This window comes from Gymnoscopelus microlampas, assembly GCF_963454915.1.
Source record: "Gymnoscopelus microlampas genome assembly, chromosome: 14".
NCBI classification, from domain to species: Eukaryota; Metazoa; Chordata; class Actinopteri; order Myctophiformes; family Myctophidae; genus Gymnoscopelus; species Gymnoscopelus microlampas.
The window spans coordinates 13,248,673-13,271,898 of NC_139951.1; the positions used below are offsets into that span (position 1 = coordinate 13,248,673).

General features: G+C 41.0%; 1 protein-coding gene across 2 annotated transcripts; it reads left to right on the top strand.

Moving 5' to 3' along the window:
* Window positions 1-949: 949 nt before the first annotated feature.
* Window positions 950-9,585, top strand: LOC311060597 (kelch-like protein 24). 2 transcript variants are annotated; one of them, XM_084078830.1, is made up of 13 exons: window positions 950-1,110; window positions 2,562-2,828; window positions 3,427-3,561; window positions 3,658-3,849; window positions 3,958-4,104; window positions 5,213-5,381; window positions 5,932-6,081; window positions 6,888-7,016; window positions 7,189-7,377; window positions 7,553-7,681; window positions 8,241-8,409; window positions 8,504-8,638; window positions 8,999-9,585. In XM_084078830.1, the coding sequence occupies exons 2-12, from the start codon at window positions 2,583-2,585 to the stop codon at window positions 8,625-8,627; spliced, it is 1,779 nt and encodes a 592-aa protein (XP_083934956.1). In that variant the 5' UTR covers window positions 950-1,110; window positions 2,562-2,582; the 3' UTR covers window positions 8,628-8,638; window positions 8,999-9,585. The 2 variants fall into 2 exon arrangements, with proteins under 2 accessions (XP_083934956.1, XP_083934955.1); XM_084078829.1 differs by having other exon boundaries at window positions 8,504-9,585.
* The last annotated feature ends 13,641 nt before the right edge of the window (window positions 9,586-23,226 follow it).

The following is a 23,226-nucleotide window of genomic DNA, read 5'->3' on the forward strand; positions in this document are numbered from 1 at the left end:
TTAGCCATAGGCTTTCTTGGGTTCAAAATCCTCTTAGCAGACCTTGTATTGAACTGTACTTTCCTGTGCTTTTTTTGCAAACTGCTAAAAAAAGTATTCAATCAATCAATAAAACAAACCAATTTTACAAGCAACTTTACAGAAAAAGAATCTCAAAGACGCTTATAATAAAAGGACATGGCAACCCTGTATATAAGGCAGAAGGAGCTGCTTCTTCTTTGGAGTTTTATTAGCCCTGAAACATGACTGTCATGGAACCACTTGTTCCTGGGTTTGCGATTTTTTAACATTTACAATTGCCACATCTACATAAACGTTCAGATTTCAAACATAAAGTACTGACCCCCATTCCACGGATGTAACAAGTTGAGGTGCACTGATTTAAGTACCCGTATGTTTCTTATTGTTCAATAAAAGGCATTTTAATCCGATCGGCGGCCATGTTCTATTTGTTTTTGTAACGTATCAGTGTGCAATACACATCCCAACCAATAGGGTCGCATAGTTAAAAGCATTGGAGAAAATTAAAACAAATGGCCGGCGATCGGATTAAAATGCTTTTTATTGAACAATATGGAAAATACGGGTACTTAGACCACTGCACTTTAACTGGTTTACATCCGTGGCTTGGGGTCAGCACTTTGTATTTGAAATCTGAACGTTTACGCAGATGTAGCAAAAAAATGTAAACAAGGAACAAGTGGTTCCATGACGCTTGTGACATACGAGCGTCATGTCTAGCACCATGGCTAGACTCCAATCTGCTTTCTGGTCTCTTAAAAAGGCGACCGCCTACTTCACGCAGAAGTAAACTGGAGATCCCTGCCCACAATGGGAGGTGTTGAAGCTTTAACTCCGCCCACCATCAGCCCCGCCCCGATCTCCAAACTGCAGTCAGTGAGGGGTTTCAGTCGCCAGTCGGTCATGTGTGTCAGTCCTGCTAGTTTGGTCTCACTCTCTCAAATGGGGAACAGCGTATTGCTCTACTGTCGAAGCAAGGGGGCAGGAGCCTCGCCCCGAACAATCAGCTGTTGTGACCTGTCCTGCTGTAACTAACCCTATGCCTGCCTGGCTCTGAGTTGTGTGGAAAGTACCCGTCGCTTCTACAAGGTAATGAAACAATACTATGTTTTGTTACGTGTAACAGAGTAATAGGAGGCTTTGAACGCATTGAACTTATTTTTACCCTGTTTTTACCTCCAGCCTGTGACAAGTTTACTTTCGCAAATTTACCTCTATAAATGAAGCTCAGTTCTCCCTAAAAGCCATCAGGGAGCGACATAACTGCACATATAATTAATAATATACCTATAGAAGGGGTGCAGTTGGTATCAAACATTTTCATGTCAAGGACCCCCACATTCATAGTATATTTGGCTTGGAAAAATAAAATGGGGCTTAAATATTTAAACTGTAAATAATTTTGGTGGGGACCCTCTGGAACCCTGGTGCATTTGGGTAAACTAACAATTATTATGAACATGTACTTATATCTTGGTGGCATACTAATTGGTTTTTAAGTAGTTATACCTTGAAATGGTCTAGGTTTAGAGTAACACGGAGTCTTAAAACTTTACTTGAGCTTATTTGCACAGAAGAGCATAAAAATACAAAATGTTCCCCAATATAACAGACCGTTTATCTTTTATTAACCCCACCCCACAATATAATATCAATGTGAACAGGGGAGATGGCTCCTCTTGGTGGCAGGGTTGTCTGTGCTGAGGCATCATGGATAAAATGCAGCCACATCTTTCATGGGAAAGAAAGAGCAGGCCAGGGAGCAAGGACATCTTATATCGCTGGTTACAGAACTGTCCCTTCTGAGCAAAATACATCATGCTTTATGCAATTAACCAAAATGATACAAATCAAAATCTAATACACTATTGATTATGAAATATCGAACAATGGACATCTTAACAGTTTTCAGCTTGTTGTTGGGGTGAGATCCATAGGTATTTGACATTATGCTCTATTCACAGCAGCCATATTATCACTTCCTTCACAGGTGTTACCAATGATACTAATGAAGGCTCTGTTCCATTTAGTGTAGCACAGTGGTTTCCACGAGCCCCATAACTCTGAGAGTGTACTAATGGAACCAAATGGACCCTTACGGGTCCATTTGGTTCCATTTGTACACTCTCAGAGTTACATACTTGTAAGGGGCCATTTGGAAGCCTACGAGGGTCCCTGGACCCCAACTGTAGTCCCACTGGTGTAACAGAGTGTTTCCAGTGAGCCAACATGCACAATATCAGCACCCTGACTCGGTTTGACCAGAATGGAACAGAGCCTTCATTAGTATCATTGGTAACACCTGTCAGACATGCAAAAGTGTCACTTTTCAGCTACAGTCACCTTTTTGAACCCAAATAGGGCAATTGTGTGACACCTGATCCGAAAGAAAACAACATGTTGTCACCTTTTTCACCTCAGGGCTGTTTGCATGCCTGACCTGTGAATGTCTTCATAATATGGCTGCTGTGAATAGAGCCTATTAGAGAATCGTTAGAATCTAACCATTTATTCCATCTTCTTCTACTACTGTCCCATAGGCTGGTCTAGCAAAGTGAAACATGGCTGACATGATTCCAGTCGATGCCAGTTCATCTTCCTGCGCTGTGGATGTTATCAATGTACCGCTGCCCTCACTGGTCCTGGAGAGTGAGGTGTTTGTGGAGACCAGCCATCCCAGCAAGGTTTTAGAGGGCCTAAACCGTCATCGACTCAACAATGTTTTCTGTGATGTGATTCTCTGCTGTGGGGGACAGGAGTTCCCCGGCCATCGCAATGTACTAGCCTCCTCTAGCTCTTACTTTGAGGTAAATGTATAGTACCTCTACTGAAAGGATAACCACTTGAGATGTATCATCTAGTTTTCGAGGGGGTTGTTAACAATTATGACAATACAACACAGATGGTCTGGCTGTCACCACCCAGCTGTGGTGTAGACAGGAAACTCCATGGCCATACCTCTCTCTTCCAAGCCAGGCCCAGCGGGGTCCCATGGCAAAGAAGCAATAGGTGTGACATGGCCTTTTACTTATAGTTTGATCAAAGGGTTGATAGAAACAAGACCAAGGTGTTGCTCACACCCCAGCCAGGCGCGACCAGCCAGAACAGCATGGAGAAATACATGCAATGCAACACACCTTATCACAAAAAAACAAAGAGTACAATAGACAGAACAAGAACAATGCAACAAATACATCCATGCATACATGGATGTATTTGTATAAATGCACACATTTATTGACCTGGTGCTGTTAAAGGAATGACATTCAATTCTGCCTTGGCTTTCATGTGAACTGAATATCATGTTATATCCAAAGAATTATAATTGTTGACACATTGTAAATAATTAGAAAATCCTAAACCATAAAACTAAAGCCAACCATTCAACCTTTTCAACCTGCACAGGCAATGTTTACAACAGACTTGATGGAGTCCAAACATGAAAGGGTGTCCATCAGTGGAGTGGAACCTGAGATGATTGGCTTGATGTTGAACTATGCATACACTTCAAAGGTGGTCATCTCCACAGAAAATGTGCAGGTGATGTACAGTATTATCATCATAAACCTTATTCATTGTCACCTATTTTGACCTGCATCTTTGCTTAAGACATATTATTTTGTTAATTTTGTCTAGGCCCTGCTAGCAGCATCACACTTGCTGAATGTCACGGCAGTTCAAGAGGCCTGCTGTCATTACATGGAACGTCACATGGATGAAAGGAACTGTGTAGCGATTCTCGGCTTGGCAGAGGCCTACTCCTGTCAACTGTTGGAGAAACGCAGCGTGGATTATGTTATTAAACACTTCAATTCCGTCTACCTGCAGGTAATATTATTATTAATAATGTCCCATTTGTCCTTTTCACCAAACAAACTATCACCAGTGAGCACTTTTATAATGTATCAACTAGTCTACTGTATTTCATGTCCCTAGGAAGAGTTCCTCTCTCTCTGTGTGGACAGACTGACGGAGATCTTTGACAGTGATGATCTCAATGTGTCCAGGGAGGAGATGGTGTTTGAGGCGGCCATGATGTGGTTAAACAAATGCCCTAGTACCCGCAGACAAAGCTTCGAAAAGGTAACGGTTAATTAATAAATCTAAAGTGTGTGTGTGTGTGTGTATATATAAACTGCCCACAAAAAGTCCAGAAACTTAAAGGGATATTTCACTTTCAAAATAACTTTTGGTGATTGTATCGTCTACTCAGGCTTTTGTGAGCCCCGCAGACAGTTTTTAAGTTTGATTCAATATTTAGATATTAGATATTCATTTTATCACACGCCCCCTTCCTAGATTCATCAAAAACACCCGTCCTTGGTTCACCTGTCTCCTACCGCCCCCCTAATACGCGAGGGGGCCGTGTTTTTTCGATTACTTTTTTCATATATTTTTAATTTTTTTTGGGAAAATGAAAAAAATAAAATACAAAAAAATAAAATAAAATAAATGAAAAAAAATCTCGGAAAAACACGCCCCCCTCGTGCATTAGGAGGGCAGGGGGAGTCACCAGAACCAATGACGGGTGTTTTTGATGAATCTAACATGGTTAAAATGGAGTTTGAAGTTATAATGGGTTTGTATAGGAAGGGGGCGTGTCTGATAAAATGAAAATCAAATATCTAAATAATGAATCGAGCAACTTAAAAACTGTCTGGGGGGTTCACAAAGGCTTGAGTAGATGATAAAATCACCAAAAGTTTTTCTGAAAGTGAAATATCCCTTTAACTTCTGTCGATTATTCTCCCCTTTAGTATTGCATTTTATATCATTTGTTATCATTGATTAGTCACCTTTACAATGAGGTGCAGCTTGTAAGAATCGATCATTCGTGGAATTAGCAACACAGCTAAACGTGTGTGTAGCGCCCCAAAATCTTTTGCCAAAATCCCCTGTGATATTATTCTGTTGGTATTCACCCTCGTTTTGAGTTGCTTGGTGGATTGGATGATTGCACTATCCCACAGTACTAAGGAAAAAACAAACTTTTTGTGGGCAGTTTATTTATTTATCACGTCACATTTAGATTTGACAAATCTTTTTTTTTTGTTTTTTTTTTGCTGCTGTCTTGTTGTTGAAGACAGCAGTTAACTTTAAAACAATGAATACAAATATCTGTGAATTTGATGTTGTTCACCCAATATCCAGTTAGACTAGTAAATACTTTGTGTTCTATTTGATCTTTAAGGTGCTAGAGAAAATCCGTCTTCCTCTCATCAGCCCCTCGTACCTCCATGATGTGATTGAGTCTCTGGATGTGGTGAAAGAATCCCAGGGCTGCCAGAGGCTCATCTCTGAGTCCAAGAACCAGGATGTCCTGCCCTACAGCCACAGAGCACAGCCACGCTGGTCCACAGGTACCCTGCCTCACACATGCATGCATGTTGCAACTGATGGTGGAAAATAAAGATTATTCTGATTAATTTCTTTGGTGTGGCGATTGTGGATTTGGGGGAGTGTATTTTGCTATTTTGTTATAGATTATAGAATCATTATTTCATAATTTGATTTTATAATTCATGGGCTTATGTTTTCCGTTTTCAGAAAGGTTAAAACATGGCAGGCTGCATAGTGCAAAGTTTGTACCAGTAAAGACACTAAAAACATCAAAGTCTCGTACACTCGTAGCTGCAGATGCCAATTGTATTTAGGACCAAAGAACAACAATAAAAACACAGCGATGCTGCCTTCTTCAGAGGCCACCCTGAAGTGACAGCCATGTTTTTACCCTTCTGTAGTTTTTAACCTGATCAGGAAACGTACTCCAAAATTGGCCAAGGGTTTCCATGCCCCCTTTATAATTTCAAATGTATGTACGTTTTCGCCTCATTAGCGATTGCTAATTGGTGCTATGTTGTTAACATAACCTTTCACCTGCTCACTCAATACTTTACTGTGACTATCCAGTGCCTGAAGTCATAGTGACGGTGGGGGGAGAGGATTACGACGCGGAGGAGATGCTTGACACCTTTGACAGCTTTGATGCCCTGACAAATCAGTGGAGCACTTTGGGCCGTCTCCCTTTTGCTGTATGCAGGCACGGTCTGGTTGCGTCAGGTGAGGAATACCATCAGATTTAAAGTAGATAATAAAACTTGAATTACTTAGGCTACTAGGCTGCTGGATCACGTAACTTGGCTTTATTCTTTACGCCATGATTACGCATTCTTCGGACACATTGTTGTTGGTGTTATTCTTTTTATTTGCTGCTGGATCGTGTAACCTTATTCTCTACACCATGCAATGTCATGCTGCTTATGTGTCTTTGTAATGGTAATGAACATTGGGTCAGGAACGCGGTAGCCTATTAACATGTGTATTTATGTTTAATAAAACTACAACAAGTTTACTTCTCTTTGTAGCATATGGTACGGACGTGTGTTCTGTCTGTGTTTGCATGACAGCGCGAGGGATCACGCATCATAGAGTCGTTATCAGAGAAAGCGCACGTCATATTAAATTAACAGGTTGGGCTCAGACAGACCCTTGTCGGGCTGGGGCCGGGCTTTTGGGCCTGTTCAGGGCTCTAGGAGGTACATGGCCCCCATGGTACCTTATGTCACAACACGCTGGATATATCTTGGTGAATCTCTGTGAATTTCTTGGCTTGATAATTGAGCCATCTCAATAATACAGTAGAGGCAAAAAGACATTTTTGGACTGTCCTGGTGACGTCACATCAATGAAGACCTTTCAATTATTTTATATTATCATTAAAGGCCATGTATATTGAGGTCTGAAAACAACACGCTCTACCTATTTTGGTGAATTTCTTGGCTTGATAAGTGAACCATCTCAATAATACAGAAATAGAGGCAAAATTAAGAATAACTCGTTTTAACTCCACTCTTCTCCCACCTTAGGCTCTACTCTGTATCTGGCCGGAGGAGAATTTTCGAACGGTTCAATCAGTAGGCAGCTGTGGCAGTATGACCGTTCCCATAACTCATGGTTGGAGATGGCTCCCATGAATGAGGCACGCTGTGATTTTGGTAAGACTGTCGAACTATTGTGTTCAATGTGTTCAATTCAATTTAACTTTAAGGAATGACTGCTAAAGGTTGTTGACTTGGTTACGCAAGAAGAGACTGTATATGACCTTGTCATCAGCTCTAATAATCATTTTTCCCCCCCCTCCTTGCACACCCCCATTATGGTCCATAGGCCTGGTGATGCTGGATGGCTGTGTGTTTGCAGTAGGGGGCTGTGATGTGCATGGGATGCGTGTGGACTCAGTAGAGCGTTATGACTCCAACACCAACACCTGGCAGCTCTTGGGGTCTGTTGGCATATCAGACATGCATTCCATCCTCCCTGGAATGGTCGCAGTAGATGGACTGATCTATTGTATTGGTATGTAACAGGATTATGCGCCTGCACGCCTCCTTGATTTCATGAAGTTATTTTTTTTTGGTAATGTATGTAAAATTGTAAAGCATAATGAAAACGTCCATAAGCCTTCTGGTACATTTGATTCATTCTCCCATTGAAAAGGAATAATGTTTACCATGTCCTCTTGTCCGCCTAGTTGGCTCTTGTGAGAAAGAGGTGTACACGTACAACCCTAATGCATCTGTATGGACAGAAGTCGCTCCTAGGCGTATAGAACGTTCTGGTTCAGCTGTCTGTACTCTCAAAGGAAAGATCTACGTTATAGGTATCGTACTTGTTTTTAATGCCTCTTAGTTCCACAATAGACTAACTTCAACTGCACTGTAGTTTGTACACATAGCAGACTATCCTGTTAAAGGTAGGGTAAGTTATATACATTTAAATGTATTTTGTTAAAAGGCGAAAGCACTATATTCTGATAGTAATCATTGCTATGGAGTGTTTGTTCAGTAACAGGGTCTCTCTGTCTCTTCTTTAATAAACAGAACATACATTTTCAGGTGGGTTGCACATTTTCAGCTTATCAGGAGAGAGTACCCAATTATGTTAATTGTGTTACAGTTCCAATTTTGTTTGCTCATGTCTTTGTCATTACTCCCAATTTCAATTGTTTATCCTGTGTAAGTTGTACTGCCTGATTGGATCAAATTGGTATCCCGACCTGAATATGGGTTTTCAGTTTACCAAAGAGCCAAGAGACAAGCTTGCTTAACAAATACATGAATATAGAGCTATTTAACACATATTTTAGCAAAAAGATATGACTTACCCTACCTTCTTTTTAACTAACAGTCACTATCCTGTTAATTCATTTTTATATATAGGTGGTCGTAAAACAGCGTATACAAAAAAGGTGGAATCCTACAACCCCGAAACCAACCAGTGGACCATTTGTGCCCCCATGAAACGGCCACGCTGCTGGCCAGGCGTGGCTGTGTTGAATGGAAAGATATATGTAGTAGGAGGGGAGGATGTGGACTGGCAGACGTTCAGGTAAGAGGCTGTTGCTCCTTGAAAATCTGGGAAAAGGTGGCTGTTTGTAAACACCAGACATTTATCTCATGGCTTTTGGTCTCTCTTCATTTAGAAATATCGATACCATCGAGCGGTACTGCGGAGAGACGAACACGTGGGAAATTGTGGGGGAGATTCCCGGTTCTCGCGGGAGTCGCAGATGTGCGTCTCTCAGGATGAGGAGGGATGCACATTGAATCTGCCACAGGTGATACCATACCAATGAACCGAGGGGAAGACCATGACAGAAACACTGTGAAAAAGGATTTATATTGCATAATACTCTGTCAGATGCTCCGCCAGGTGATAGGGTTTGAAGAACTCAAAACTAAGGGAAAATGGGAGGAAGACTTGGGTCAGAATATTGTTCAGAGAGAGTGGACCACCATTTGCATTGATGGTCATTGCATTATAACTTGCATGTTTTGGTCTTGTCCAAACCTGAAGTCTTCCTTGACTAATGTAATTGAAAGTATCACCACCACAGTCACAATTCCAATTGAACCACAGTCTGTGTTACCAACATATCATTGATCAATGTTTGAGGAGACTGTCTTTCTTTTGTTAGAAGAACTTGTGACCGCTAACCAAGCCACTGTGCAGTGTTGGAAGGATGAACTACCACCAACCAGGTGGATACAGAAAATAAGTTGTGTACAACTTTAAAAGAAAAACTAGACAGTTTTGTAATATCTGGGGTGGGCAAAATGGTTCTTTATTTGCATTAATTGTATGTACCCATTATTTTCTTGTTTCAAACTTTTTACACTTACTTTTTACAGTATTTTGTCCACACTATTGTGTGTAGCGGGGTTCTTTATGTTTTTCTTTAATTTTTCTTTTCCTATTTACATCTCTTTATATTTTTGTGTTTTATGTTGATTGTTTTGATTTTGGGTTATATTGTTTTACACCACTTACAGCTCCTTGACTTGGTGGTTCGGGCATCTAGTACGGATGCCTCCCTAGCGTATCCCTAGGGAGGTCCTCGCTGCACGTCCCACTGGGAAGAGACCCCGTGGCAGACCAAGGACCAGATGGGGGGATTATATCTCCACACTGGCCTGGGAACGCCTCGGGATCCCCCAGGAGGAAGTTGCTAATGTTGCTCTGGAAAGGGAACAAGTCACATACTCCCTGCTTTAGTGACAAAGACCAGTAGGTAACTGAGCTGGGGAACAACTTTGTGGCAAGATTCCAGAAGGCCCTTCAGAGAAGGTTTAACTTCTGAGTCTCGTGTGCTTGGGTCCATTTTATTGCAGTGATGATGACAAAGGAACATGAATCCATAGCAACTGTTACCACTGAGAATCCTCAGTCATTGTTTACAGGTTACAACATTGTGTTACAAATGCCAGATCAGGTGTAATCCGGTAGTTTACCAGACAATGTGCATTTCTGCATAATTATTCTGTGATGTTCATCTGTTATTTGGGTACTTGAGTATGAGTCTGTCCATAACCTTATTAGACAAATACCAATTTTTGCTTTATCAAAACATGAACCAAATCATTTAAATTTTGCATCAGTATTTTTGAAAGTCCAACCACTGGAAAAAGTTGACACATTGTATGCTATTGTTTTGTGACTTATACAGTCTGAACCCTTGCCTTTAATGTCTGTTAGCAGTCTTTTTTTTATATTGCTAACAATCTGTCTAATAAACATGTTGAATTCAGTAACCCATTAATGGTCTCTTATTTTCCCCAAAGGGTCTAATCATAATGATCATGTATAACCACTTGAAATAATACTAGTTTGAATATGCATGCACGTGCTGTAATGGATTGTTTATTGATTCATGCAACAAAAGGCACTATTCGTGGTGGTGCAGAGAACCATAGTCAGGGCCGGAACAGTGAAGGCCCTCTGCAAGGAATTATCTTTACCATGGGATTATGTTTTCTCCTTAGTCTGTGTGTCTGCAGATAATCTCATACTGTTCAGATAGCTTTTGCCATAGCCTCCCGAGTCCCGGCAGAGTACTACGGAGAAGCGGACTGAGTGGCCCTGTCTTTCCCTATAGGACTGACCGTGGTTATAGCTACTGGGATGTAAGTCGGGGTTTGATCAACCCTGGCTGGGTCACCTGGGCGAGGGTGTATGTTGTATGTTGCGAGACCCGAAACACCCAGGCTACAACACTGATGATACGTCCCAGTTGCATCCATGTGATGTTTTTCTTTATTATGCACTCTTGACAGCAAAAAAATGGACCTCAATTCCTGAATATTTTTCAAATCAGTCAACTGTCAATTCTGTAAATGAATTATCACAGGGCAGTCATCCCTCCAGGCTATAGGATGTTGGGTTTTAGGGTTGGTTGTTGGTACACAAATTGACACAAATTCAATAAGCTTTCAGTCTACTCGTGTTTTCTGTTGCAAAATGTACTTAAGGTACCAAAAGTAGAAAGTAGACTACTCATTATGCAAAATGTCCCATTTCAAGTTTTCAAATGTATAAAAATCTTTAGAAAATAGAAGATCTACGAACTTGTAGATCGGCTATTTTCAAAAGTGTTTATAATGTATGTTTTCTTGTAATAATAATAATGAAATCAACTCCTCTACAAATAATTGTAGTGGAGTGAAAGTACAATATTTGCCTCTGAGTTGTAGTGGAGTAGAAGTAAAAGTACTGAAAATTGGAAATACTACAGTATAGTAAAAAGTACAGTACTTGAGTAGATGTATTTAGTTACTTTCCACCACTGCACTGATGGTCAACAATACCACCATACAGTTCCAGAATGTTATGCATTTCACCGAGGCTGCTATTGAGTAGCTGCTATAAAAGTCTCAATTCTAATTTGGCATTGTAAATAGTATGTTTGTATCAGACAGTGGTGTAAAGTAACTAAGTACATTTACTCAAGTACTGTACAATTTTGAGGTACTTTTACTTTACTGGCGTATTGCCAATACTTTTACTTCTATTCCATTACATCGCAGAGCCAAATATACTTAACTACAATTATTTGAAAACTTTAGTTTAGTTACTTTGTAGATTTTGATTATTATTACAAAACATACATTACTCCCACTTCAGCCCTACATCGGCTATTTGAAAATAGCCGATCTGCAAGCTTACAAGCTATTTTCATAAATCTTTCGTATGTTTACATTTGAAAACTTGTGAAATGGGACATTCTGCATAATCAGTATACTTTCTACTTTTGGTAGCCTACTTTAAGTATATTTTGATACCAATACTTTTGTACTTTTACTCAAGTAAATTTAGAATTCCGGACTTTTACTTTTACTATATTTCTACATTGCAGTATTTAACTTTTTCTTAAGTAAAACATTTGAGTACTTTTTTCCACCACTGGTTAGTATGCAATTTCGCACACACTGGTGACGTCGCGATCCCTTTTTCTACCCCTTGTTTTTCAGTAGCGGGGGGCGGGGGGCGGGGAGCGGGGGGCGCCCTAGTCCCTACGTCACATCCTAGACGGATAGCTCCGCCCACACTGGGCGAGCGCTGTCAGTGCAGCGGAAGTCGATGCGCAGACGGCTTTGTTGTTGAAGCCCGACTGACGCACGCTCATGAGAAACAGCAGAAATGAAATCTGGCGAAAACAGTTGCGTGCATTAAACTTTAAAGGAAACATGCAGTCTAAATATATAATAAATATCCATTTGCCTAATTCACCACTACTTTTGCGACTGTGTCTCAACGTGTTTTTACTGGTTAAATAAAGGTTAAGTAAAAAATAAAATTTGCGTTTGAAACTTAGTATTTCTCTAAATATTACACTTTCACGACAGCCTAAGTATAAACTGTTATATTAGATGAGTGAAACAGCTGTCTCACCACTACTTTTGCGACTGTGTCTCAACGTGGTTTTACTGGTTATATTAGATGAGTGAAACAGCTGTCTCACCACTACTTTTGCGACTGTGGCTCAACGTGGTTTTACTGGTTAAATTAAAAATAAGATTTGCGTTTGAAACTTAGAATTTCTCTAAATATTACACTTTCACGACAGCCTAAGTATAAACTGTTATATTAGATGAGTGAAACAGCTGTCGATACAGTCAATATAAGTAAAGCATTATATATGATGATAGGGGACATGATTTTGGGACATTTTGTTAATGTGCACAACACCTTTGTTTGCACTTTTTTGTAAAGAATGCGGTTCTATGAATTGGTCCATCATCATCAAGATGATCAAAAAAGCCACGCAAACAATGTGGTTCTATTAAGTGGGCCATATCATCACGATGATCAAAAAGCCATGCAAAGAAACAGCAAAGCCACGCAAAGAATGTGGTTCTATGAATTGGGCCATCATCATCAAGATTATCAAAAAGCCATGCAAAGAATGCGGTTCTATTAAGTGGGCCATCATCATAATATGATGAAAAAGCCACGCCGTTTCTAGAGGCCTTTCTGTGTGGCAAAAATGAGCATTTTATGTGCTTTAGAATAAGTAGAGTAGAATAAGAGTATAATTACTAATACTACGTGTAAAGTAACTAATTACATTTACTCAAGTACTGTACAATGTTTAGGAACTTTTACTTTCCAATTACAATTTACAATTGTCTATATTTTTACTTCTACTCCACTACAGTTATTACATTATAAAACATAAATTAACCACTTTAGCCCTATTTTATACCTAGGCTATTTGAAAATAGCAGATCTACAAGACAATTTCCAATTGTCTATATTTTTACTTCTACTCCACTACAGTTATTACATTATAAAACATAAATTAACCACTTTAGCCCTATTGTATACCTAGGCTATTTGAAAATAGCAGATCTACAATATATTTTTACTACTCCACTACAGTTATTACATTATAAAACATAAATTAACCACTTTAGCCCTATTTTATACCTAGGCTATTTGAAAATAGCAGATCTACAAGACAATTTCCAATTGTCTATATTTTTACTTCTACTCCACTACAGTTATTACATTATGAAACATAAATTAACCACTTTAGCCCTATTGTATACCTAGGCTATTTGAAAATAGCAGATCTACAATATATTTTTACTACTCCACTACAGTTATTACATTATAAAACATAAATTAACCACTTTAGCCCTATTTTAGTGACTGCACTATAAGGTTTCGCCAGGGACCAGACACCTAGCCCTCCCCCCCTGATGAGTGATTCTACACGGCTTCTGTGTCTGCACTCTGCACAACTTATTGTTATTAAGTTTAGGGAAAAAATGCTGCAAATTGTCCCAAAAGTGACTGCAAAAGATTGCTGCTATTTGTTTTTAAAAAATGCTGCAAATTGTCCCAAAAGTGACTGCAAAAGATTGCTGCTATTTCTTTCAAAAATGTTGTTTTCTCATGCTGCTATTTCTTTCAACAATGTTGTTTTCTCATGCCAATAAAGCTCATTTGAATTGAAGCACAATGACAAATTCTCTGCCTTTCTAATTAAATATCAACACTTTGCTATGTGGACCATCAACCCAAAATAGACCTTTGTTGACCATTAGTGAGGTAAATGGAATAATGATGATAATGATATGGCCCACTTAATAGAACCGCATTCTTTGCATGGCTTTTTGATCATCTTGATGATGATGGACCAATTCATAGAACCACATTCTTTGCATGGCTTTTTGATCATCGTGATGATATGGCCCACTTAATAGAACCACATTGTTTGCGTGGCTTTTTTGATCATCTTGATGATGATGGACCAATTCATAGAACCGCATTCTTTACAAAAAAGTGCAAACAAAGGTGTTGTGCACATTAACAAAATGTCCCAAAATCATGTCCCCTATCATCATATATAATGCTTTACTTATATTGACTGTATCGACAGCTGTTTCACTCATCTAATATAACAGTTTATACTTAGGCTGTCGTGAAAGTGTAATATTTAGAGAAATTCTAAGTTTCAAACGCAAATCTTATTTTTAATTTAACCAGTAAAACCACGTTGAGCCACAGTCGCAAAAGTAGTGGTGAGACAGCTGTTTCACTCATCTAATATAACCAGTAAAACCACGTTGAGACACAGTCGCAAAAGTAGTGGTGAGACAGCTGTTTCACTCATCTAATATAACAGTTTATACTTAGGCTGTCGTGAAAGTGTAATATTTAGAGAAATACTAAGTTTCAAACGCAAATTTTATTTTTTACTTAACCTTTATTTAACCAGTAAAAACACGTTGAGACACAGTCGCAAAAGTAGTGGTGAATTAGGCAAATGGATATTTATTATATATTTAGACTGCATGTTTCCTTTAAAGTTTAATGCACGCAACTGTTTTCGCCAGATTTCATTTCTGCTGTTTCTCATGAGCGTGCGTCAGTCGGGCTTCAACAACAAAGCCGTCTGCGCATCGACTTCCGCTGCACTGACAGCGCTCGCCCAGTGTGGGCGGAGCTATCCGTCTAGGATGTGACGTAGGGACTAGGGCGCCCCCCGCTCCCCGCCCCCCGCCCCCCGCTACTGAAAAACAAGGGGTAGAAAAAGGGATCGCGGTGACGTCACCCAGCTGGGATCCGCCACGTGGGGTTTGTTTATGTTCCGCTCTGCCCTGAAACAGCTGTTGAGTCGCGCATGCGCGCGTTTGATAGCAACGGTTGCTAGGTTGCGCGTGTCACCACACCATATATGGTCATCATCAACTAATCAGAACTTGTCACAAATTGTGACGTTAATGAGTTTGGCCCCATAAAAAGGCAGATCACAGCCACACATGTATCAGTCAGTGATCAGTGTGTTACATTAAGCAGTGTGTCATTGTGCATTTCATATGAACACAGTTAAGATGTACCAACTTAGAGATAGAAAACCTTCATGCAGCGACTCTAATGATTCCACCTGTACAGCAGATGAATATGACTCCATGGATTCAACTGGAGACAGCAGCAAGAGGAAGAGGAGAGGAGGGGTGAGGCGTGAGGCAGGGCAGAAGAAGAAGGAGGAGGAGGCAGCCGTCCCACTGCAAAAACCCAAGAAGAAGACACGTGGCCGTGTAAAGATACCAATTGAATTCATTGAGAACACACTAAAGCGACGCACAACCTTCAGCAAGCGTAAAAATAGTGTAATAAACAAGGTCAAAGAGCTCGCCAAGCTGACCGGAACCCAGGTTCTCTTGCTGGTGGCCAGTGAAACGGGACACGTCTACAAATTTGCCTCCGACAAGCTCCAGCCCATGTTCACTAGTGAGGCGGGCGAAGCCCTGATTCAATCGTGCCTGAAACCACTGGACTCACCACCACCCCACCATGATGATGATAAAGCGCCCACGGATGTGAGTGCCTGTCCACGCGATAATGATGATGATGATGATGCACCCACGGATGTGAGCGCCACGGCTGCCACGCACTTCAAAGAGAAGATGGACCTCACCTTCCAAGCTTCTGAGTCGGAGAGCCTGGGCAGCACTGATTATGAATCGAAACCATCTTTCAACAACGTGGCCAGTCTACCAGGCATCACCACCACCACCACCAGCAGCAGCAGCGCCCAGCCCATGGTGCCCACCACCTCCACCAATTCCACTGTGCAGGAGGGCAGCGGGCTGCAGGTACAACAGCACAGCCAGGCCCCCACGTCCTCCTTGCCCATGGAAGGTCACATGATGTACCCCAGTCCTCCACACACAGTGATGGACAACATCTCCCAGGGGCCCTGTGACTTCCAGTTGTCTGAAGAATTGATGGACTTTGTACTGAGCATGTGCACTGCTGATTCAAGCCTATAGTAGGCAGTTCGATATGCAGCGTCAGTGTGCAAGCGACAGAGAAAAGGGGGGAGAAAAAAATAGCTATTTGGTGGATCAAAGAAATCACTCCAAAGTGTCCCCTCTGCTATTGAGACAATCGAGCCCAGTGTCATATGCAACAACAGTTTTATTATTGTCATTCTATTTTATTTAATTCGTTATGTAGCACAATCTGCGGGACAAGTCCCAACAATATTTTGATCCTTCTACTGTATATAAGTCAATAACAAATAAAACTTCTTGGATCTTGAACAGCAAAGTGTCTTTCTGTAATTAAGTGAGGGGTTTCACTAAGGAAAATTGTCTCTTATCAATTAACAATTGCTATAGTCACACATTGCTTGAACACGCACACGCACGCACACACACACACACACACACACACACACACACACACACACACACACACACACACACACACACACACACACACACACACACACACACACACACACACACACACACACACACACACACACACACACACACACAGTAATAATAAGTCAAATAATGACTATGCATCATTATAGTTAATATTGCTATAGTGCTGTATCCATTGTCAGGGTTAGACTACTTGGAGTTTAGCTGTAGTTAAATTCGACTGGTGAAAGAAGGTTGCCTGGGAATAAGAAGGTCACTCGTTTACCCCCAGTCAAAGTGTTTTAGTTTAAGATTAAGGCTTGATGAAAGGAACAACTCCAAAATGCATGTGTATTGTGTTTGTTTCTCACAAGTCACAACACACGTGACTCTTGATGTATGGAGAACATGGAGTCAGGGGCTACCGGGGGCGAGACATATCTGGCGTCAGCCCTGGTGTAATGTATTTATTGAATTTGGGGGTATATTCCATACAAACAGGACTAATTACAGTTCCCCCCATATTTCAAGTAGCCTACACTCACCAATCAATCACTGACTGTCCAAAAGTTGGGACTATTTCAATGGTGGGGGACATGGTTACAATATTTACTTCTTTCCATTGTGGTCTCTCACTAACTGGTGACAACCCACATGCGCGTGGCAGTCATAATAGCTACAATAAATTAAACCATTTAACTTAACTACAAATTACACATAGACATTGTATGAAATAAAAATAAAAGATCACAAAGATTTGGCGGACCCCCTGGAGTAACTCTGAGGCCCCCCTAGGGGTCCCGGACCCCCTGTTGAAGACCCCTGCTGTAGTTTGTTGTCGGATGATGGTGCACAGAGAGGTTTGGCAGCTAGAAGAGCTTTCTGACAGCTTTCTTCCCCTCAGTTCACAGGTACAGTAGCAGCTGTAGCAGATTCGTTGGCCGCGTGTGCATCTACCCTCATCCTGAGAGACACATCTGAGAGAGCAGTGACTGGTGGGCATCTCTTCCACAATGTCCCATGTGTCCGTCTCTTCACAGTACCGCTCGATGGTATAAATGAAGCTAAATGAAGAGAGACCAAAATATAGCCATGAGAGAAATGTCTGGTGTGGACTAAGTCAAACAGACACATTTTCCCAGGCCTTCAGGGAGCAACAGCCTCTTACCGGTCGACTCTCCTCCTGGTACATATATCTTTCCATCCACCACAGCCACACCAGGCGAGGAGCGTGGCCGTTTCATTCGGGCACACATGGTCCGCTGATTGGTCTCTGGGTTGCAACACTCCACCCAGTCCGTGCATGTAAATAAATGTAGACCACGACCACCTATAGATATAAGGGAATTAACAAGATAATGACTGTTAGTGGGGTCTTGGTATGTATGTATGATACCTACAAGTAGATCTTTCCTTTGATAGTACAGATAGCTGAATCAGCACGTGGAATCTGCATAGGAGTGACTATAAATCCATAGATACAGATGATTTAGGGTTGTAGGCCTACTTCAACACCTGGATCATAACTTCTCCATCTAGGATGAATAAAACGTATAATAAAGTTTTGGACATTTAAAGGATGAGTTCACCCATTTTCAACCTATGTTTGTATAATTGGTCCTCACTAATGCTCATTATAAATATGGTAAACAGTTTGTAGGAAAATGATCCAATTTTCCATTTTGAGTGGCAAAAGAATGTGAACATTTGAGATTAGCAGTACTTTTGAAGGTGAAATAACAGTCAGGTGTTTTTAGTCAAACAAATAAACATATAATTCCTTGGATTACAGTCTCTGTTGGGTGGAACCTCACTTTTCAGGATTCAAATTGATCAAAAGTACCGGTAGTTACTGATCAGACCATACGGAATGTTAAGAAAGTACAACACATACATGTTCCGTTGCATCACTTCAATTTGTACGTCTGTTTCAACAAATAACTACCTTCTAGATGTGTTTAATACAGAGAAGATGTATATTGATTAATATAAGAGTAATTCACGTTTACGCCAGAGGTTTGTGTATGTTGTTGTTGTCATAGCTACCACATTATTGCATTGTGGGCAGGTAGGTACAATTCCAGAATGTAATGCATTTCACCTACTACTGAGTAGCTACTATAAAAGTCTCAATACTAATTTGGCATTGTAAATAGTATGTTAGTATCAGTGGTGGAAAGTAACTAAGTACATTTACTTAGTACAATCTACAGCATTAGAGCTGGTAAAAACGTGCCTGCATATTCAAACTGTATTATTTCTAGTGGTTCAACATGATCATTATGCTTTAAACCAGTGGTTCTCAAACTTTTACATTTCAAGGTCTACCCTTAACTTAAACCTTTGTCACTTACAACGTCACTTACAACCAGCAGAAAGAAAAGTGTGTGACTGTGTGTGCGTGTGTGTGTGTGTGTGTGTGTGTGTGTGTGTGTGTGTGTGTGCGTGCGTGCGTGCGTGCGCCCGTGCGTGCGTGTGTGTGTGTGTAGTATGTTGATGACAGGGCTGCAGATGAGGCAGTGGTTCTAAAACCTTTACATTTCAAGGACCTCCATAACCCTGAGAGTGTACTAAATAGAACCAAATGACTCTCAGAGTTACATAACTGTAAGGGTCCATTTGGTTCTATTTTAGTATTGTAGTCTATTTTAATCAATATTCAATAAAATACATCTATGCTATTCTTATCTTGATCCAAGGCTAGTACACTCTCAGAGTTGCAGAACTGTAGGGTCCATTTGTTCCATTTTGCATTTTGAACCCCACCTCAAGGAACCCTGAGGGTTTATCACCCCACTGGTATGACTGGTTACATGAGTGCATGTATGTGAGCTTGTAGATTGACCATTTCCTGCGAAGATATTTAGTGTAGCCCATTAGAACATGGTCAACCAAGTATAGAGCCTATTAAAACACTATTAACATATTTCTACAGGATTTAAGTGGTTAAAAAAGACAAAACAAAAAACTTCTCATTTTAAATCCAATACATCCACAACTGCTGCCATGCAGTAGGTGTCGCTGCAGGCTGTGAAAGGTCTGTTCTCGACCACCCTGACGTCACAACAAAGTTAGTAGAAATAGACAGTTACAGCGGCTGTTCCCCATGGGCTGTTCTGTCAACAAGAAGGTAATGCTGACTTTTAAGTATATGTTGAAACCTTCATTTCTCTTTTCATTCAGTCGTGTCTTCTTCACTCTTCAGTGTAGCCTTGGATCAGGACTGTATCACAGATGTGTCTTATCGAGTCTGACTTTTGCTTTCCTATCTATGACAGTCTTGGCCGCTTTACCACCCTGGACATCCGCGCGGAAAGTCCGCATTTCTCCTTACATGTACAAAAAAAACATAATAAAGTGCTGACCCTGTAGTCCCGGATGTTAACTCGACATTAGGAACCCCGTAATTCTCAATAGATATGCGTTTTAATCCCGTTTGTGTCGGATTCTGTCGGAATCCAGTTCCCTGTATTCCTCAATGAGCGGTAGGGACGGGGCGCATCCGGTGAAAGCAGGTATTACACTCAATGTAAACAGGAAGTAAACGAGGGGGGAAATGTCGTTCAGACACAGACGGGATTAAAACACATATTTATCGACAATACGGACTAATATAGTGCACAAAGATTCCGAATGCCGAGTTAACATCCGGAGCTACCGGGTAAGCACCTTATATTTTGCATTTGTACATGTTTGGAGAAATACTAGCCCCTACGGAACCTCTCCCTCCGCTATGTAGCTCCGAGATGAGGTCCCTCTTTAGTTTCTGCCGTATGCAGTCGGCATTGTCGCACATTTTCCACTTTACATGTTTCTTACCCCTTTCTGCACATCGTATCCAAAAAGTAAAGCATTTCCGCCACTCTCTCAGATGTTTTAAGTTTTAGCTGGCAATAAAATCTATCCAACGAGTTGATTTAATTTGCCTCGGTTTTCATCCGGTTCCATGTTTATATTCGAGCCTGGGATTCAAGGCCATGTGTAAATGGAAAATAATAGTGAAAATCAATCTTCTCGTGTCTGACGGTACGTTTTAACAGCGGGCAACTCTGGGCGATGCCGGGCGACATCGCCCAAAAAGATAAAGAAAATCCATCTTTTGGACGATGTCGCCCGGCATCGCCCGATCGCCGGCTCTCATAGACTTTCATTATATTTTTGGGCGACGTCGCCCAGTATTGCCCGCTGTTAAAACGCAGGGTCAGGCGGTCGTGTTTTTTTTCCAGTTACTCTTATTATTTTTTTTACTGCTTCATAGTGTGATATGATATGCTTCCATTTGATGTCACACTGTAGTTTCTCTCCACAAGTATTCTGTTCATTAAAGGTAACGTGCAACAATCGTTACCATCTGACCATTTATTCCATCTTCTACTGTCATATGGTCTAGCAAAGGCAGACATGGCTGAAATGATTCCAGTCGATGCCAGTTCACCCCCCTGGCCTGTGGATGTTGGACTTTGTGAGGATGCCACCAGTGTAGCTCTGTCCTCAGGGGAGAGTGAGGACTTTGTGTTTGTGGAGACCAGCCATCCCAACAAGGTCTTAGAGGGCCTAAACCGTCTTCGACTTGACAATGTTTTCTGTGATGTGATTCTGTGCTGTGGGGGACAGGAGTTCCCCGGCCATCGTAATGTACTAGCCTCCTTTAGCTCTTACTTTGAGGTAAATGCTCACATTTATTGACCTGGTGCTGTTAAGGGAATGACATTCAATTCTGCCTTGCCTTTCATTTGAACTGAATGTCATGTTATATCCAATTCATTGTTGACACAGTAATTAGAAACAACCATTCACCTTTCCACCTGCACAGGCAATGTTTACAACAGACTTGATGGAGTCCAAACAGGAAAGGGTGTCCATTAGTGGAGTGGAACCTGAGATGATTGGCTTGTTGTTTAAATATGCCTACACTTCAAAGGTGGTCATCTCCATGTCAAATGTACAGGTGATGTACATCAATCATCAATTGATATCATCAATCATAAACCTTATTCATCGTCTCCTTCTCTCCTAGTTTGATCTGCATTTTTGCATACATTTTTTGTTCTTTTGGTCTTCTAGGCCCTGCTAGCAGCATCACACTTGCTGAATGTTACGGCAGTTCAAGAGGCCTGCTGTCATTACATGGAGCGCCACATGGATGAAAAGAACTGTGTAGCGATTCAGGGCTTGGCAGAGGCCTACTCCTGTAAAATGTTGGAGAAACGCAGCAGGGACTACATTCTTGAACACTTCATGGTTGTCTGCCAGCAGGTCAGAGATTGATACATTTACCAAGTTGTTTGTCTGTTTTTGGAATTTTCTCCTGTAGAATCTTTGAGTCAGTCATTAGGTCAGTGATCGGATGAATATTAATATTAGGAATGATTTCACTTGTCCTTTTCACCAATAAACTACTTATCACAGTGAGCACTTGATATAGGTGGAGAAAGAGTTTCAGGAAGTATCAGAAGAGGGTCATAATGTATCAACTAGTCCAGTTGTTCTCAACCTTTTCAGGCCGCGACCAGCCAAAATAGTCATAATATTTGAACTCGCCCCCTACCCTGACAAGCACTTGGAATTGTAGGAGTTGAGGCATTACGTTTCACTGTCATCTAGATCTGGGGACCCCCCCACCCCCCCCAAATCAGGTCCCGACCCACTGAACCACTGAACTAGTCTTATGTACTTTTTTATGTCCCTAGGAAGAGTTCCTCTCTCTCTCTGTGGACAGACTGACAGAGATCCTTGCCAGTGATGATCTCAATGTGTCCAAGGAGGAGACAGTGTTTGAGGCGGCCATGATGTGGTTAAACAAGTGTCCTAGTACCCACAGACAGAGCTTCGAAAAGGTCAGTCTTTCTACAAAGACCACAGAGAAGTCAAGGCAATATGTCTGGCTAAGTGAAGCTTAAAGGGATGCTATCATGCTGTTAATGTGAGTCATGCTGCTCTGTACACATGGCCTTGTATCCCAGGCTCGAAGTGGAGGGAGATTGGAGGGCTGGCCACGCAAGACTATAACACACATGACCATAACTACTCCAAACGACTGACCAACATTAGTTATATCATATGCTATTTACCACTTCGAATGTGACTGCTGTCTGTTCCATATTTCAAAATAAAAGTGAGTCAATAGCAGGCTAAATGTATATTGAGCAATGTTTTTTGTTTTATCTTAATGTGGTGGACACAATTACGATATAATAGTTAAATGCAGTCCTAGTTGTATTACTATTACTGTCAAATTATGTCTTTAACTACATGCTTGTCATGTACATGATACTTGCTGTGGGTAGGCTTCATGCATACATGTTGTTGTTGAATATAGGGGAGCACGTCTTTGTGCAGTCCATATTGTGTCTGTTGCTAATCCTAGTGATATCATATAGGCGTGCATGGAAGGGTTCTGGGGGTACAGCATAAAGGGAGCCCTCTGCAGCTGTCAGTCATTTTGATTTCCATAAATCTGGAGGATTATACACAACTGTTGTTGCACAGCACTGTTATGGGCACTTGCTTTGGACAGTTGTGAATGTAGTAAAACAATAAATATGAATAGCGGTAATGCTTATACAACCTAAAAGGTATAGGATTAAAGTACAGTATTAATTAAGTGGTGGTAGACAGCATTTTACTTCAGATTTCAACTTTTTAAATCATAAAGAAGACTATTCTAATCCTGGTGGCTTTTTGTGACTGAGGAAACATGAGC